The following is a 16,161-nucleotide window of genomic DNA, read 5'->3' on the forward strand; positions in this document are numbered from 1 at the left end:
CCTGTCCTCTTCTTCGTGGTTTGCGCCAGTGGCAACATAATGTGACGTGAAAAACGTGTTTCCATTGCAGTTTAACAAAATAAAACAATTTCAATATGGCCACAAAAACACCTCATCCTTACCCCAAAACTTTTTTTTTTTTCAGAAAATGATATTTTTTCTTTATTAGGGTGTTTCCATTAAGCGCATTTAGTTTTAAAATGTCAAATTGCGCAAATATATGATCAATGGAAACGCTGATGATGATGCTTATCAGGTATTATATTATGCAGCTGCTTTCCTTATGTCCTCATTAGTAAAACCCTGAAATAAAGAGGGTGTACTTTCTCTCCTTTATCAACTTAATTTATCAGAATTATGTTAAAGGTGATTCTCCCTCACAGCTGGCTGCTTGTTTGCTTTCTTCGCCCTGAAGTGCCGGCTAATTGCTGGTAATGCAAGGCCGGAGTGGAACAGTTTAGTGCTTTCGCAGATTGGCTGATGATTCACCGAGCGCCCACTCTCAGGCTCTGAGCGTTACAGATTGTTGAGACATGGGCCCGTAAACAGCCCGGCATGCGGCGTCATCTATCATGGCACGGTCGGTTAACTCGCCATCATGTTATTTTCTGCTTGCCGAGCCCTAACACGCCAAAGGTTGCCCGCTGGCTGCGCGGCGCGGCACCAGCTCCGGGAGCGCCGGTAATGAATGTGTAGCCGAGCGAGCGCTCCCTCCCTGCCAGAGGAGCCCCCGGGTAATTTGTTTATCTGTCTAAAGATTACGCAGCCCGAAAATCCACAATTTTATGCTGCCTTTGTAAATTACCAAGTGTGTGTTTGATGAATGAATCCCGGGCTTGCGGGGAAGGGGGGACGCCCGTCACTTGAATAGAGAGGTGGCGGCTCGCTTGGAGAGGTAGAGAGGTGGAGGCGGGCGGCGCGCTGACCCCGCACCGCTGCCGGATCGCTCTGAACTTAATTCTGAATTTGCTTTATCGCTTATTCTCACACTCCCTCCTCAGAAACAGGACTGCGGATCTGTGTGCGTGTGGCTGTTCAAAAACTCTTTAGTTCAACCAGACGCGTTATGATTTATTCTCCAGTCTGAAGATTCATGAGTGAACAGGCATCGGGCTCTCGGTGTGTGGACAGGAATCCAGAAACAACATTGTCTTTCACAAAGCGTTCAGATTACAGGGGGGATGAAGCAAATACGCAATTTGGGAATTATTTCTGCTCTTTACTCCTCTCTGAAGGGTTTCAAATCATTTAGATCTGAAATTAAAATACAAAATTGTAATGTTTTCACAGAGTTAACTATTTTACGACTTGTTTTAGAATTACACACTCATTCATGTGATATTTTATATAACTTGTGGGTCCAACTGATTGTTGCCTCTGGGGCATTTTGCCTACCTACCTTTTTATATGAATTATTGAGTTTAAACGTGTACAACATCAAAACAGCACAGATTTGCAATGTGGGCTTTTTTGTTGCCACTAAAGAAAAGTTATTTCTCCAATGCAGTTTACCGCACAATCATCACCAACCCTATACAAAAAGCAGGTATTAAATACCAACTGATGACAGTAGGATTAATACTTCCCTTGGCCAGTAGCTCCATTCTTCTAAAAAAAAAACTCAAAAACTATAACTTTATTATTTTTCAAATACTGTAGTATTGTTTACATTCATAAAAATCCCCCAAATATTGTTACAACTCAAATGAATAGAAAAAAATCCACAAATACTTGAACGCTTAAAAATGCTTAATAATTCAAACATCAAATAATATCCATTAATACGCAGTGGAAACTACCAAAAGCTAACATCTACGGTGTTAATTATTTCCAGCCAGTCAGTACCAAGAAAAATAAATGTCACTCCTGGATTGGCTGCTTTGCAAATGTTGTTGCCTCTGTAATCAAAATGTGTTTGACTGTATGTGTTTCTGTTGGTTCTGCAGCACTAATGCATTTTATTTCTCTATCTCTGCAGCCAAAAGATAAGAGAGAGGAAGAAGAGCAGGAAAATGACGAGAATTCAATAGTGTATGATAACATTGGGCCAAATGTCTGCATGGGGGACCACAAGGTAACACCAGGGGCTCCAACCATATTTCTCTAAATGTTGTTTAAATGTTGTTGAAACTGATAGGAAGTGGAGGAGGCTTTCACCTCACCGAGAAACCCCTTTTCAAAGTATTGTTAAATAATGTCTTATGATCTTATGGATTAAAAAATAAAATAAAATAAAAAACGTGCAGTGCAAATACAATTCTCTGCATCAACATTTTATTGCAAAACACGTTGGTGGCACCGTCATGCTTAGGGACTTTTTTTGTCAATGTGATCTAATGTAGAACAGTTCCAAATTCCAGTCAGTTTTGATCTTGAGGCGTCTGTAAAGGGACTTTATTTTTCATCATCACATTGAGTCCAAACATGCACTTAACCCAGCAAAAATAATAACTCAACGAGAGAAAATGTAGATTGTTTTCCCATCTGACAGTCCAGTAGATTTGGTTTGATTGGGAACTAAAGTTGCAACATTTGTTACATTTTCAGTCAGTGCAATTTGCTTTCACATTGACTGTCAAACGAACCAAACTGATTGAAAAAGTTATTCCCCTCCTCGCCTGTGGTGACGCTGCACCAAGACCCACTGAATTAAACAACATGAAAACCTCTGAAGAAGAAGCATATCTTCCTCCTGTGCAAATTGTAATCAAATTACGGAGTAGCATCAAATTTTAGCGATTATAGGATTTCTGTTTTGTCTCTCGTCGTTAGCCATTTCTCCTGCTAGCACTAGACTAGCGTGTTTGTTTTGGATGCATTTACCCAGAATGCCCTGCGCTTTAGTCCACTTCCTGCTTTTGGAAGAATTCAATTAATCAGAACAGAGATCTATGTTTTTAGACGGACCATTGTTGCCTTTTTTCGTCCACATAAAAGTTCAATTTTGCATTCACACCTCCCCAAATGAACTAAAGTTTCTGGACAGTCGAAGTAGAGTTGGATAAAAGCGGATTAAACAGGGCTGGTGTGAATGCACTCTTAGATTTGCAGTGGCCTAGTCAAAGGCCAAAACTAAATCTGATTGAAAACCTGTGGGGATCATAGTGAGGACAACAGATTTTCACACAGTCTTAGGAGTTTGGAGAAATATTGCATGACAGAGTAGAGAAACACATTAAATGTGGACAGAGGTGCCTTAAGTTAAATCTGTTCTCAAGCAAAGGCATCCTGGACACTAAAAAAACAAAACAAAAAAAACTGCAGCAGCCTCCAAATCACACATCGGTGCTAAAATCTCGGCTACCTCTGTTTAAGAAGTGTCCGGTGTAGTTGACGCTCAGGCCCAAAAATGTGCGGTGCTGCTGTGTGAGTTTAACCTGCATGTTAAAGGTGCTCAGAGGTCAGAGGGCAGCAGCGAGTCCTCTTCCCACAGACCAACAACTCACCGGTTTCTTTTTCCTGACTGTGGTTTGTCTCCTTCCCCCCTCCAGCCCGTCTTCCTGTCCTTCCGATTACCAGCGGGGAAAGGTAATCCTTATGCATGTACCTGCAGATGTTGTGTGGTGCAGTGATTTCGTGGTAAATATCATTTTTCTTTTCTTTATTAACATTTCTCCCCATTGTTGCAACTGTTTGCTTTGATTTGCTTGTGTTTTCTCTCCCATTATCTCACACCAAAGTACTTGTAAGAGCAAATGTTTCCTGTCTGAAGAGTTTTTATCCAGAGATAAAACTTCAACCGTTGAGAACTTAAAATGCCTCGGCCATTTTAAGATGCTGTCTTACAAGCTAGACTTTAATGTTTTTTTATTCTAACCCGTGAGCGAATGTGCTGTAGGTCAAGAAGTGCAAAAGTATTCATACTACTTTGACCTTTTCCCATTTTGTCACCTCACTATCACAAACAGAAGTATTTCGCAGTTTGTGAACAATCACTCCAAAAACACAAAATCTTGTCAAAATTTTTTGTCTAATTTCTAAAGCAAATATCTTAGTACACTTAAATCGAGACAAATAACTTTGAAGTAACTTTTCAGCAAGATAGATCAGCTTGTTTTAAGTTTAATTATTTAATATAAACAAAATAGTACTAGTTCCACTGGCAGATTTTTTTTTTTCACTTTAAACAGGAAAATATTTTGCTATAAGAATAACTTGTATTTACATTTGAGAATGTTTTACTTGAAAGAAGCTTATTTATCTTGCTAAAAAGTTACTTTTTAGTTAGTTGTGTTTTATTTCAAATACTCCAAGATATTTGCACTAGGAAGACAAAAATCTTTGGTAGGATTTCGTGTTTTTGCAGTGATGTAGTTAAATACAAAAACCAGTAGAAAACTTGAGACTAGAGCAGGACGACGACCCTAAAAATGAAATATAAATAAATAAAAGTCTATTAAGTGTTAGAATGGCCTAGTCAAAGTTCAGACATATATCTAATTAAGTCTTGAAAATTATGGGAGGGAAAATCACTGGAGTTTGTGGTTGTGATTTTGCAAAATGTGCAAAAGAGTCATGAATACTTTTGAAAAGCATCCTAACTCTGCAAAAACGCAGAATCTAAGTATTTTGGTTTAGTTTCTAGTGTAAATGTCTTAGTACATTTGGATCAAAACAGAACAAACTTACAAGTAACTTTCATGAAAATACTGGAGCTTGATTTAAGTTAATAATTCCTTATTAAGGATTTTTTTACTTAAACAAGCTCCAATATCTTACTGAAAAGCTTCTTCTGAGTTAGTTTTGTCGTATTTCAGGTGCACTAAGATATTCGCACTAGAAACTGAACCAAAAATACTTGATAAGATTTTGTGTTTCTGCTGCGAATACTTTTTAAAATCAGTGTGTAGACGTTTTATTTTCCTTTTTCTCTCCTCTCCCACAGGGAATTCTTGCCAAAGGGAGGTAGAACATATTCCATGAAGAGTCTATGTGAAAACACCTGAAAAACACACGCACACACACACACACACGCACACACACACACAGTTTGCACAAGCACACACTGAAGATCCCAGACAAGCTTCTTTTATTTTCAGCGGCGCTGAGTTTTCCGGACGGTTCATCCGTGCCGTTTTCTCTCCATAAAACACTTGTCGAGATGCGGACGAGCACCCGAGGAGGGCCCCGGCTCCGTGCGACAGACGCACATTGCTGACCTCACTGTTGCCATGCAACCCCATTCCCCAGAAGAAGAAAAAAAGACAATCAGGGCGATGAATAAGCCACCCTTTTTTTCCATGCCACAGCCTTATTTCCAAAACTCTAATCCAAATCAGTCATACTACATGCTTTTAGAGTTTACTGGCCATTTTTAGGTATGCCTAAATGTATACAAGCTACTTTTCAGACAATATGTAAGGTGTTAAACAAAAAAATCAGAAAAGATGAGAAAAATGTGCAATGCAAAAAATGTTGTATATCTATATTGTTAGGTTTATTTGTACATTTGACAGTATAATATAGAGCCTTGGATGCTTTTAGTGCAGTTCTCTGACCAAACTTCGCCGTCCCTGTTGGAATAAGTAGGACTTCTGATCTTAGTTTATTACGAAACTATATGAAACTATATACTTTTCATCCTGTTGCCTGACACATCAGTGGACTTTTTCATTTTATATGCTGTACTTTTTAAAGAGTTAATTTATGATTCGCACCAAAACGTTTGTGCTGCAGCGTGGGCAGACGCCGAGCGAGCGGGAACGCCATGGAAACCTTTGGATAAGTTCAGGAAGAAAAACTCTTTGGTGATTTATTGCCTATCCAAGAATGTTTTAAGCAGTGCCATAGACCATTCAAGTATATAAATATATATATATATAAATATGGAATATATATAAGATAATGTTTGATATAAATAGCACCCTCACATTATGTCATTATTATTCCTACTCTAACTTATTTCTATAATATTATGGTTCTGAATGTGATATTTTAAGTAGGCTTGGGTGTCCCTTTAAGATGTAAACTTTTGGTTTTGTTTTGTTTTTTGTTGTTACTGCATTGTGGTGCCAAGTATTCTACACAGACTTAAAGTGTGTAAGAGTTGAGAAATGTCATCTGTAAAGGTGTTTATTTCCAAATGTAAGACTCTAAACCCAGAAGAAGAAAGCAGGGAGGTTTTCTTCTTTTGCTGTGTGGAGCCCCCAGGACGAGCATTAAAGGGGGCAACCGGAGACGGCAGCGTTTTTATTTTTTCCTTCTTTTATCGCTTTTGTTCACCACACTACAGGTTTCGGACTGTTTGAAGCCGTCAGACCGATTCTTTGTGATTTCTTTATTTGTTTCATCTTGATGAACCACAGCAAGTGGAATTTTTAATTATTTTTTTTTGTGCCTGCCGGAGAGTTAATGTCGTCTTTTGTTTGTGTTGGTTTGTAGGCAAAAAAGAAGCTTGTTTTTGTTCCTGCTGGTCATTCTGAGTATGCTGTAGGAGTTTAAGCCACAGTTGTTTTTTTTCTTCACTCCATCTTATAAAAGCAGACAAGAGATTTTATTCTAGCCCCTTCTGGAAGGCCTGGCCTCTATTGTAGGTGATGCAGTTCTTAAGCAATAAAAACCATTAGAGCTCAACTCGTGTTTTGTCTCTTTAATCGTTTCTTTATTCAGAAGAGACTCACTTTATTGTATGTTAGGTTTTGCATGAGTGATTAGAATAACTACATATTAATTATATGTTTTATTACTTCGTCTCCAAGTTAGTTTTACCAATTAACTTTTTATAGAAATTGTAGAGATGTCAACAAAATTGTTAACTGGTGTATAAATAAATAAAAAATCACAACACATATCTTTATAAAGACACTTTGAATTTTTCATTTTTGTAGAAATTTTAATATTTCTATTAATATTAGTCTGATATTTGAAATAAATTATTTTAAAGAAAATAGTTCTGTTGATTGCAGGTTTATTACCAAATTTAAACAAATTAAATCTAATGAATTAATTCCTGATTGGCCTGATGAGACCTCAGTTATGAGGTCAGCTGCAGTAGCAGCTCCAGTCCATAGGGGGCGCTATTCTGTCCAGCAGCACCACCTTACATTTACTTTGAACCACCAAAAGCCAGTTTTATTCCTTAAATTAGAATACATGGAATAATCATATGTTAGTTATTTCTAGAAATTTGCATTTTGTTCATGAATGTAATATTTTTTTAAATTTCATTCCATTTTCTATAAAGCCCACTCACACAATAAAATAAAACAACAAAAAAGCTTGTTAAATAATTTATTCATAATACAAAGTCTTGTTTTTCCTTCCTATATTCTTCCTGGAAGCAATAATACTTTTTTTTTTTTAGATCAACATAATTAAAGATGCTGCAGTTTTCTGTCCCGCTGCATAATGAGGTAAAACTCAAACTCTTCTGAATGAAAAAGAAAAGATGTTAAAATGGTTTGTTTCCTTCTTTTTACAGTGATTATTTACAGCAAGTATTTTCTGCCTGCTCTTCTCTGCATGAAGAGTTGAATAAAAGGTTGAGAAAACGGATTAAAAACGTAAACAGCGGGTCAAATAGCCAAGGAAGGGAGAGAGACATGAAGTTTGAGCCAACATAACTTATCCAGTATAAAATATATACAATCTCACTTCAGTCATCCCAAGCAGACAACCCCCCTACACTCCCAAAAACAAAAAGCATAATAACTCTTTTGCTTTTTTAGCACAGCAGATTTACCCTGGTTAAAGTGAGCTTCAGAACCTCACAGGCCCGTTTACACCATGCGTCTGGGATCCGGATCAGCACGGAGGCGGCGTGGCGAAACAAAATGAAAAACAGCTCATAACAGATGGGTACTGCTGCTTAAAGCAGAAAAATTTTACTTTAAAGCAACAGAAATGAGAAATAAATCTTAAATTGGAAAAGTTTAGGTTATTATTGAGACTTTTCCTGGTGGATACCAATTTTTTAAAAGACATTTTTAGCAAAATAATCCCCGTTTACGCAATAAAGTGTACATCCCTAACCCTAAATTTGATTTATAATAAACTGAAAAAAGTGCATCAAAGTGCAAGTTGTTGGTTGATGTGTTAATGTGCCAACAACAAAAAGTAGCAATTCTTAGTTTTAACGCATTTAGCAAATCATTGAATCAGAGCCAATCAATGAAAAATCGGCTGATTCCGATTCCTGGACTGCTGATTGGTGCATTTCTAGTTGGGGAAAATGCTTTGATGCATAAATAACGATGATATTTCTGTTTTATGTTGGATTGAAAACTAAGAAAAAAGTCTGAATACCATTAATTTTCTCTTTTTTAATGTGTTTTAGTTCTGTATCGACCAGGAAAAGTCTGATTGGTGCATCTCTAATAATAATAATAAAAAAAAAACTCCTGAAGTACCCTGAAACTTTGGGTTATTAATGTTGAATAAATGAGCTGATCCAGATTTAATATTGTGTTTAAATTTGCCGCCGCTGTTAAAACTCCCACTTGGCAAGTTTCTTCCTCAGTTTTACTGTCCTCTGGACCGACAGAAACTTGGCCTCAGTTTTTTTTTTTTTTTTTTCCTTCAAGTTCAGCTCGGACGAGGAGTTCTGGAGCGCCTCGTGTCCAGTTTAGATGAAGCCCCCCTCTGGCAATTTTCTCTGCCCGAGCAAAATGAAACAAAAAAATAATAATAAATTGCGCTTCCCATCGGACGCAGGTTGCTATATCAGGTGGGAGCTGCGTGGGACGGGTCTCCGGCGCCGGACCCCGCTGCTCTGTCCATCACAAGGTGTCCGAGCTGTTACTGCAGGGGCTGATCAGCGCCAGGTTGGTGGTGGCCTTGTGCTTCTTCAACAGTCTCGTGATTTTCTCGTCGTCGGAGTTGGGGTCCAGCGGCTTGTTGTACTCGTCGTCCTCCTCGTTGTCCGAGCTCTCCTTCATCTTCTCCGTCTCAGAGTCGTGCTTCTTCTTGGCTGAGGCCATCTCCGCGGCGTGCCTCTTCCTCCACTTGGTCCTCCGGTTCTGGAACCAAACCTGAGGCACGGGGCAGGAAAAAAAAAAAATCTAATAAATGAAGCAAATATTTACCTATGCTCTGTTACAGTGGCTGTGAATTTTAATTAATTTTTAAAAAGACATAATTCTGTTTACCTTTACTTGACTCTCGGTCATTCCTAGGGAGTATGCCAGCCGGGCTCGCTCGGGTCCAGCCAGGTATTTGGTCTGCTCGAAGGTTTTCTCCAGAGCAAAAATCTGCTGTCCAGAAAACGTCGGCCTGGAGTGTTTCTTCTTGCCGTCTTTGTCCACCATGAGGTTAGCCTGAGCTGCAGAGCACAAGAGAGAAACATGGAGGGGGAAATAAATTCAGAAAACTCCTTTAATTTGTGCTGTCTCAACAAAAATATTTTCCAGATTGTGCCATATATGTATTAATTTAAAAATATATATGCATATTTTTTTAAAATAATTGTGATTTAAGCTTCATCCCTGTCGGCTTTGTTAGAGTGAAAAACGCAGCAAAAAGTCATTAGAGAAACTTAAAAACCCATCAATGGACACCTTTAGGAAATGAATAAATATATAAAACTATCTATTTAAAATTAAAACGTTATTTAAATCACCTCCACTGCATTTCAATTAGTAGTTAAAATAGCCCACCTTTAGTTTGAAATAAAACTTTTTTTTTTTTTACAGTTAATATATACCATTTAATTGCATGTTACACTGCTTTTGCCTATTGTTGTTCTGTTTTTAAGCCTTTTGTTGTAAAGCGTTTTGCACAAATAAAATAAAAAATCCACTTGTTCTAATTTGTGCGGGTAATTGCAATTAAACCTGGATAAATCCGACAAATTAAATGTTATAATAATTTGGGTGATCGAGGACTTTCTAAGGTTGTTTAGTAAAATGTGTATAAACGCTACAATATTTTAGACACAAAATAATAGTCGATAACTCAAAATAAAAATAATTTACTCAATGTTGAAAAAAAATGACAAGATATTTCAGGCTAAGATAGAAAATCTGATATATACAATTTAACAGAAAACCTAAATTTACTGAAATCATAACTAATAAGTAAACACCACGCACGCAAATGAAATAAACAATTTTTAAAAAGTGACTTAATGAAGGATCCTTACATGGACACGGAACCCGCGGGTCCCTCCACGGGGCCCCCTGCATCACCCCGGGCCAGAAGATGGGCGCCCTGCCGGGCAGCTCGGCCAGCGGCTTCGGGTACCGGGACACCGCGGGGCTGAAGTACATCCCGGCCGCTGTGGTCGCCGCCAGCCCGTTTATCCGCGGGAAGCCGGACAGCAGCTGCCCGGCGGTGGTGATGGGTCTCCCCAGAATGTCGCTTATTCCGTGCGGGGTTCCCCCGGAGATCTGCGAGCTGAGGTTGGACAGCGAGGGCGCCTTGAAGCCCGCCGGGCTCTGCTGCAGCGCGTACGGGAACAGCGACGTCTTCATCTCGGTCATGTTGTGCAGCGCCGCCAGCGGGGTGCTGCCCAGAACGAACGCACTCTGCCGGTTAGCGTCCATCTGCCCGACCGCTAACATTTGTAAACATTAACCACCGAACTCACTTCAGTGGAAATAAACGACTTAAAGATATATATTTTTTATTTTTAAAAAAGGCGGTTTTGTCGCTTTTCCTCCCAAAGTATCCTGAATGTCGAAGGAAGGAAGAGTCGGGAAAACTTCTTCTCTCCTGGGAAGTTCAGACCCGGATGAAACCCCCCCTGAAAGTGTCTCTCCGTGTTTGTTTAGGTCGCAGTCCGCCGCAGGAATCCTCGCCAAAGTCAGCCGGTTCGATGATGTTTTTAGTGGTTTTGATGGGAACCATTAAAGAGTCTCCTTTTCATCCCATAAATTGACTCCCTCTCTGCTAGAAGGGAAGCGGGAGTCACTGATAACATCACAGCCACCTGCAGGCGCTCCATTCTGATTGGATATCGCTGAGTGATACTGCGTTCTGATTGGAGGATAAGGAACCGCCGCTGATACGTCTTACCCTAATGCTGTGTTCACGTACTGTCGGAAATATAATATTTATTGTTGACTGCATTTGTTTTTGCAGTGATTAATCAGTTAAGAGCCTGAAAACTATCCCCCCTTCTTTCCTCCTTTGTCAGTATTTCCTTGCATTTATCCTCTCGTAAGTTATTGCTGCTTATTAAATACACTTATATTAAAAAAAATCACAAACGCAATCTTTTCAAAATCTCTAGCCACCTGTTTCAAGATAAGACGGGTAATGTAATCAATATTGACATATGAGGATGCATAATCAGAGGTGTCTGCATGCTTTGTTAATTATGGATCCTATTTAGATAATTGTAATAATAATTAAAAAGAAAACTTATGATCATTTGATTCGTATTTTTAAATGCAAAATATGAAATTAAGATGCAATCTCGTCTAGAGCACAAATAAAAATGTTACATTGTTTCATAAAAACAAGGGCAAAATGGAACAAGAAAAAGTCTAATTTTCTGGCGCTGCCCCCCGTGACGTCACTGCCCACCAGGAGACCAGGCTCACATGCAATTACTTAAAGCAGCCATTCTTTATATACTTAATCTTGTCTAAATTATAAAAATGGAGCATGGGCATTCATTTTAGGGGTTCTAGTTTATATTTGTGTTTTTAGGTGAAAATATTTGTGGCCATCTTTAAGGCGTACAGAACAAACAGGGCCTCCTACAGATATAGGTGACAAGGCAGCAGAATTAGGATANAAAATAAAATAAAAAACGTGCAGTGCAAATACAATTCTCTGCATCAACATTTTATTGCAAAACACGTTGGTGGCACCGTCATGCTTAGGGACTTTTTTTGTCAATGTGATCTAATGTAGAACAGTTCCAAATTCCAGTCAGTTTTGATCTTGAGGCGTCTGTAAAGGGACTTTATTTTTCATCATCACATTGAGTCCAAACATGCACTTAACCCAGCAAAAATAATAACTCAACGAGAGAAAATGTAGATTGTTTTCCCATCTGACAGTCCAGTAGATTTGGTTTGATTGGGAACTAAAGTTGCAACATTTGTTACATTTTCAGTCAGTGCAATTTGCTTTCACATTGACTGTCAAACGAACCAAACTGATTGAAAAAGTTATTCCCCTCCTCGCCTGTGGTGACGCTGCACCAAGACCCACTGAATTAAACAACATGAAAACCTCTGAAGAAGAAGCATATCTTCCTCCTGTGCAAATTGTAATCAAATTACGGAGTAGCATCAAATTTTAGCGATTATAGGATTTCTGTTTTGTCTCTCGTCGTTAGCCATTTCTCCTGCTAGCACTAGACTAGCGTGTTTGTTTTGGATGCATTTACCCAGAATGCCCTGCGCTTTAGTCCACTTCCTGCTTTTGGAAGAATTCAATTCATCAGAACAGAGATCTATGTTTTTAGACGGACCATTGTTGCCTTTTTTCGTCCACATAAAAGTTCAATTTTGCATTCACACCTCCCCAAATGAACTAAAGTTTCTGGACAATCGAAGTAGAGTTGGATAAAAGCGGATTAAACAGGGCTGGTGTGAATGCACTCTTAGATTTGCAGTGGCCTAGTCAAAGGCCAAAACTAAATCTGATTGAAAACCTGTGGGGATCATAGTGAGGACAACAGATTTTCACACAGTCTTAGGAGTTTGGAGAAATATTGCATGACAGAGTAGAGAAACACATTAAATGTGGACAGAGGTGCCTTAAGTTAAATCTGTTCTCAAGCAAAGGCATCCTGGACACTAAAAAAACAAAACAAAAAAAACTGCAGCAGCCTCCAAATCACACATCGGTGCTAAAATCTCGGCTGCCTCTGTTTAAGAAGTGTCCGGTGTAGTTGACGCTCAGGCCCAAAAATGTGCGGTGCTGCTGTGTGAGTTTAACCTGCATGTTAAAGGTGCTCAGAGGTCAGAGGGCAGCAGCGAGTCCTCTTCCCACAGACCAACAACTCACCGGTTTCTTTTTCCTGACTGTGGTTTGTCTCCTTCCCCCCTCCAGCCCGTCTTCCTGTCCTTCCGATTACCAGCGGGGAAAGGTAATCCTTATGCATGTACCTGCAGATGTTGTGTGGTGCAGTGATTTCGTGGTAAATATCATTTTTCTTTTCTTTATTAACATTTCTCCCCATTGTTGCAACTGTTTGCTTTGATTTGCTTGTGTTTTCTCTCCCATTATCTCACACCAAAGTACTTGTAAGAGCAAATGTTTCCTGTCTGAAGAGTTTTTATCCAGAGATAAAACTTCAACCGTTGAGAACTTAAAATGCCAAGGCCATTTTAAGATGCTGTCTTACAAGCTAGACTTTAATGTTTTTTTATTCTAACCCGTGAGCGAATGTGCTGTAGGTCAAGAAGTGCAAAAGTATTCATACTACTTTGACCTTTTCCCATTTTGTCACCTCACTATCACAAACAGAAGTATTTCGCAGTTTGTGAACAATCACTCCAAAAACACAAAATCTTGTCAAAATTTTTTGTCTAATTTCTAAAGCAAATATCTTAGTACACTTAAACCAAGACAAATAACTTTGAAGTAACGTTTCAGCAAGATAGATAAGCTTGTTTTAAGTCTATAATTATTTAATATAAACAAAATAGTACTAGTTCCACTGGCAGATTTTTTTTTCACTTTAAACAGGAAAATATTTTGCTATAAGAATAACTTGTATTTACATTTGAGAATGTTTTACTTGAAAGAAGCTTATTTATCTTGCTAAAAAGTTACTTTTTAGTTAGTTGTGTTTTATTTCAAATACTCCAAGATATTTGCACTAGGAAGACAAAAATCTTTGGTAGGATTTCGTGTTTTTGCAGTGATGTAGTTAAATACAAAAACCAGTAGAAAACTTGAGACTAGAGCAGGACGACGACCCTAAAAATGAAATATAAATAAATAAAAGTCTATTAAGTGTTAGAATGGCCTAGTCAAAGTTCAGACATATATCTAATTAAGTCTTGAAAATTATGGGAGGGAAAATCACTGGAGTTTGTGGTTGTGATTTTGCAAAATGTGCAAAAGAGTCATGAATACTTTTGAAAAGCATCCTAACTCTGCAAAAACGCAGAATCTAAGTATTTTGGTTTAGTTTCTAGTGTAAATGTCTTAGTACATTTGGATCAAAACAGAACAAACTTACAAGTAACTTTCATGAAAATACTGGAGCTTGATTTAAGTTAATAATTCCTTATTAAGGATTTTTTTACTTAAACAAGCTCCAATATCTTACTGAAAAGCTTCTTCTGAGTTAGTTTTGTCGTATTTCAGGTGCACTAAGATATTCGCACTAGAAACTGAACCAAAAATACTTGATAAGATTTTGTGTTTCTGCTGCGAATACTTTTTAAAATCAGTGTGTAGACGTTTTATTTTCCTTTTTCTCTCCTCTCCCACAGGGAATTCTTGCCAAAGGGAGGTAGAACATATTCCATGAAGAGTCTATGTGAAAACACCTGAAAAACACACGCACACACACACACACACGCACACACACACACAGTTTGCACAAGCACACACTGAAGATCCCAGACAAGCTTCTTTTATTTTCAGCGGCGCTGAGTTTTCCGGACGGTTCATCCGTGCCGTTTTCTCTCCATAAAACACTTGTCGAGATGCGGACGAGCACCCGAGGAGGGCCCCGGCTCCGTGCGACAGACGCACATTGCTGACCTCACTGTTGCCATGCAACCCCATTCCCCAGAAGAAGAAAAAAAGACAATCAGGGCGATGAATAAGCCACCCTTTTTTTCCATGCCACAGCCTTATTTCCAAAACTCTAATCCAAATCAGTCATACTACATGCTTTTAGAGTTTACTGGCCATTTTTAGGTATGCCTAAATGTATACAAGCTACTTTTCAGACAATATGTAAGGTGTTAAACAAAAAAATCAGAAAAGATGAGAAAAATGTGCAATGCAAAAAATGTTGTATATCTATATTGTTAGGTTTATTTGTACATTTGACAGTATAATATAGAGCCTTGGATGCTTTTAGTGCAGTTCTCTGACCAAACTTCGCCGTCCCTGTTGGAATAAGTAGGACTTCTGATCTTAGTTTATTACGAAACTATATGAAACTATATACTTTTCATCCTGTTGCCTGACACATCAGTGGACTTTTTCATTTTATATGCTGTACTTTTTAAAGAGTTAATTTATGATTCGCACCAAAACGTTTGTGCTGCAGCGTGGGCAGACGCCGAGCGAGCGGGAACGCCATGGAAACCTTTGGATAAGTTCAGGAAGAAAAACTCTTTGGTGATTTATTGCCTATCCAAGAATGTTTTAAGCAGTGCCATAGACCATTCAAGTATATAAATATATATATATATAAATATGGAATATATATAAGATAATGTTTGATATAAATAGCACCCTCACATTATGTCATTATTATTCCTACTCTAACTTATTTCTATAATATTATGGTTCTGAATGTGATATTTTAAGTAGGCTTGGGTGTCCCTTTAAGATGTAAACTTTTGGTTTTGTTTTGTTTTTTGTTGTTACTGCATTGTGGTGCCAAGTATTCTACACAGACTTAAAGTGTGTAAGAGTTGAGAAATGTCATCTGTAAAGGTGTTTATTTCCAAATGTAAGACTCTAAACCCAGAAGAAGAAAGCAGGGAGGTTTTCTTCTTTTGCTGTGTGGAGCCCCCAGGACGAGCATTAAAGGGGGCAACCGGAGACGGCAGCGTTTTTATTTTTTCCTTCTTTTATCGCTTTTGTTCACCACACTACAGGTTTCGGACTGTTTGAAGCCGTCAGACCGATTCTTTGTGATTTCTTTATTTGTTTCATCTTGATGAACCACAGCAAGTGGAATTTTTAATTATTTTTTTTTGTGCCTGCCGGAGAGTTAATGTCGTCTTTTGTTTGTGTTGGTTTGTAGGCAAAAAAGAAGCTTGTTTTTGTTCCTGCTGGTCATTCTGAGTATGCTGTAGGAGTTTAAGCCACAGTTGTTTTTTTTCTTCACTCCATCTTATAAAAGCAGACAAGAGATTTTATTCTAGCCCCTTCTGGAAGGCCTGGCCTCTATTGTAGGTGATGCAGTTCTTAAGCAATAAAAACCATTAGAGCTCAACTCGTGTTTTGTCTCTTTAATCGTTTCTTTATTCAGAAGAGACTCACTTTATTGTATGTTAGGTTTTGCATGAGTGATTAGAATAACTACATATTAATTATATGTTTTATTACTTCGTCTCCAAGTTAGTT

At 38.3% G+C, this 16,161-nt stretch overlaps 2 protein-coding genes and 1 long non-coding RNA gene across 3 annotated transcripts in view; 2 read left to right on the forward strand and 1 right to left on the reverse strand.

Annotated features, from left to right (window-relative positions):
- The window catches only part of inpp5a (inositol polyphosphate-5-phosphatase A), a 163,259-nt gene extending 156,686 nt beyond the window's left edge, over positions 1-6,573 (forward strand). The window contains exons 14-16 of the mRNA XM_007566792.2: positions 1,979-2,074; positions 3,492-3,528; positions 4,886-6,573. Coding sequence (XP_007566854.1) covers positions 1,979-2,074; positions 3,492-3,528; positions 4,886-4,923 — 171 coding nt within the window. The 3' untranslated portion in view covers positions 4,924-6,573. The remainder of the gene's footprint in view (positions 1-1,978; positions 2,075-3,491; positions 3,529-4,885) is intronic.
- Positions 6,574-7,431: 858 nt separating this feature from the next.
- LOC103148151 (homeobox protein Nkx-6.2-like) lies at positions 7,432-10,854 on the reverse strand. Its single transcript, XM_007566791.2, has 3 exons — positions 10,079-10,854; positions 9,087-9,259; positions 7,432-8,969 (listed from the first exon to the last, which is right to left on the reverse strand). Exons 1-3 carry the CDS (start codon positions 10,497-10,499, stop codon positions 8,718-8,720), a joined length of 846 nt encoding a protein of 281 aa, XP_007566853.1. The 5' UTR covers positions 10,500-10,854; the 3' UTR covers positions 7,432-8,717.
- Positions 10,855-12,244: 1,390 nt separating this feature from the next.
- On the forward strand, positions 12,245-16,030 carry LOC103148153 (uncharacterized). Its single transcript, XR_001664051.1, has 2 exons — positions 12,245-12,985; positions 14,343-16,030. It is a non-coding gene; the product is annotated as an uncharacterized LOC103148153 (long non-coding RNA).
- The last annotated feature ends 131 nt before the right edge of the window (positions 16,031-16,161 follow it).

Source organism: Poecilia formosa, unplaced genomic scaffold (genome assembly GCF_000485575.1).
Source record: "Poecilia formosa unplaced genomic scaffold, Poecilia_formosa-5.1.2 Scaffold199, whole genome shotgun sequence".
In the NCBI taxonomy this organism is placed as follows: domain Eukaryota; kingdom Metazoa; phylum Chordata; class Actinopteri; order Cyprinodontiformes; family Poeciliidae; genus Poecilia; species Poecilia formosa.

Excerpts from the sequence above, each read along its gene's own strand:
- LOC103148151 (XM_007566791.2), bottom strand. The coding sequence starts at position 10,499 with ATGTTAGCGGTCGGGCAGATGGACGCTAACCGGCAGAGTGCGTTCGTT. Across the intron at positions 9,260-10,078 it reads CCCGCGGGTTCCGTGTCCAT|CTCAGGCTAACCTCATGGTG; the intron begins GTAAGGATCCTT and ends TGTGCTCTGCAG. Across the intron at positions 8,970-9,086 it reads TGACCGAGAGTCAAGTAAAG|GTTTGGTTCCAGAACCGGAG; the intron begins GTAAACAGAATT and ends CCCGTGCCTCAG.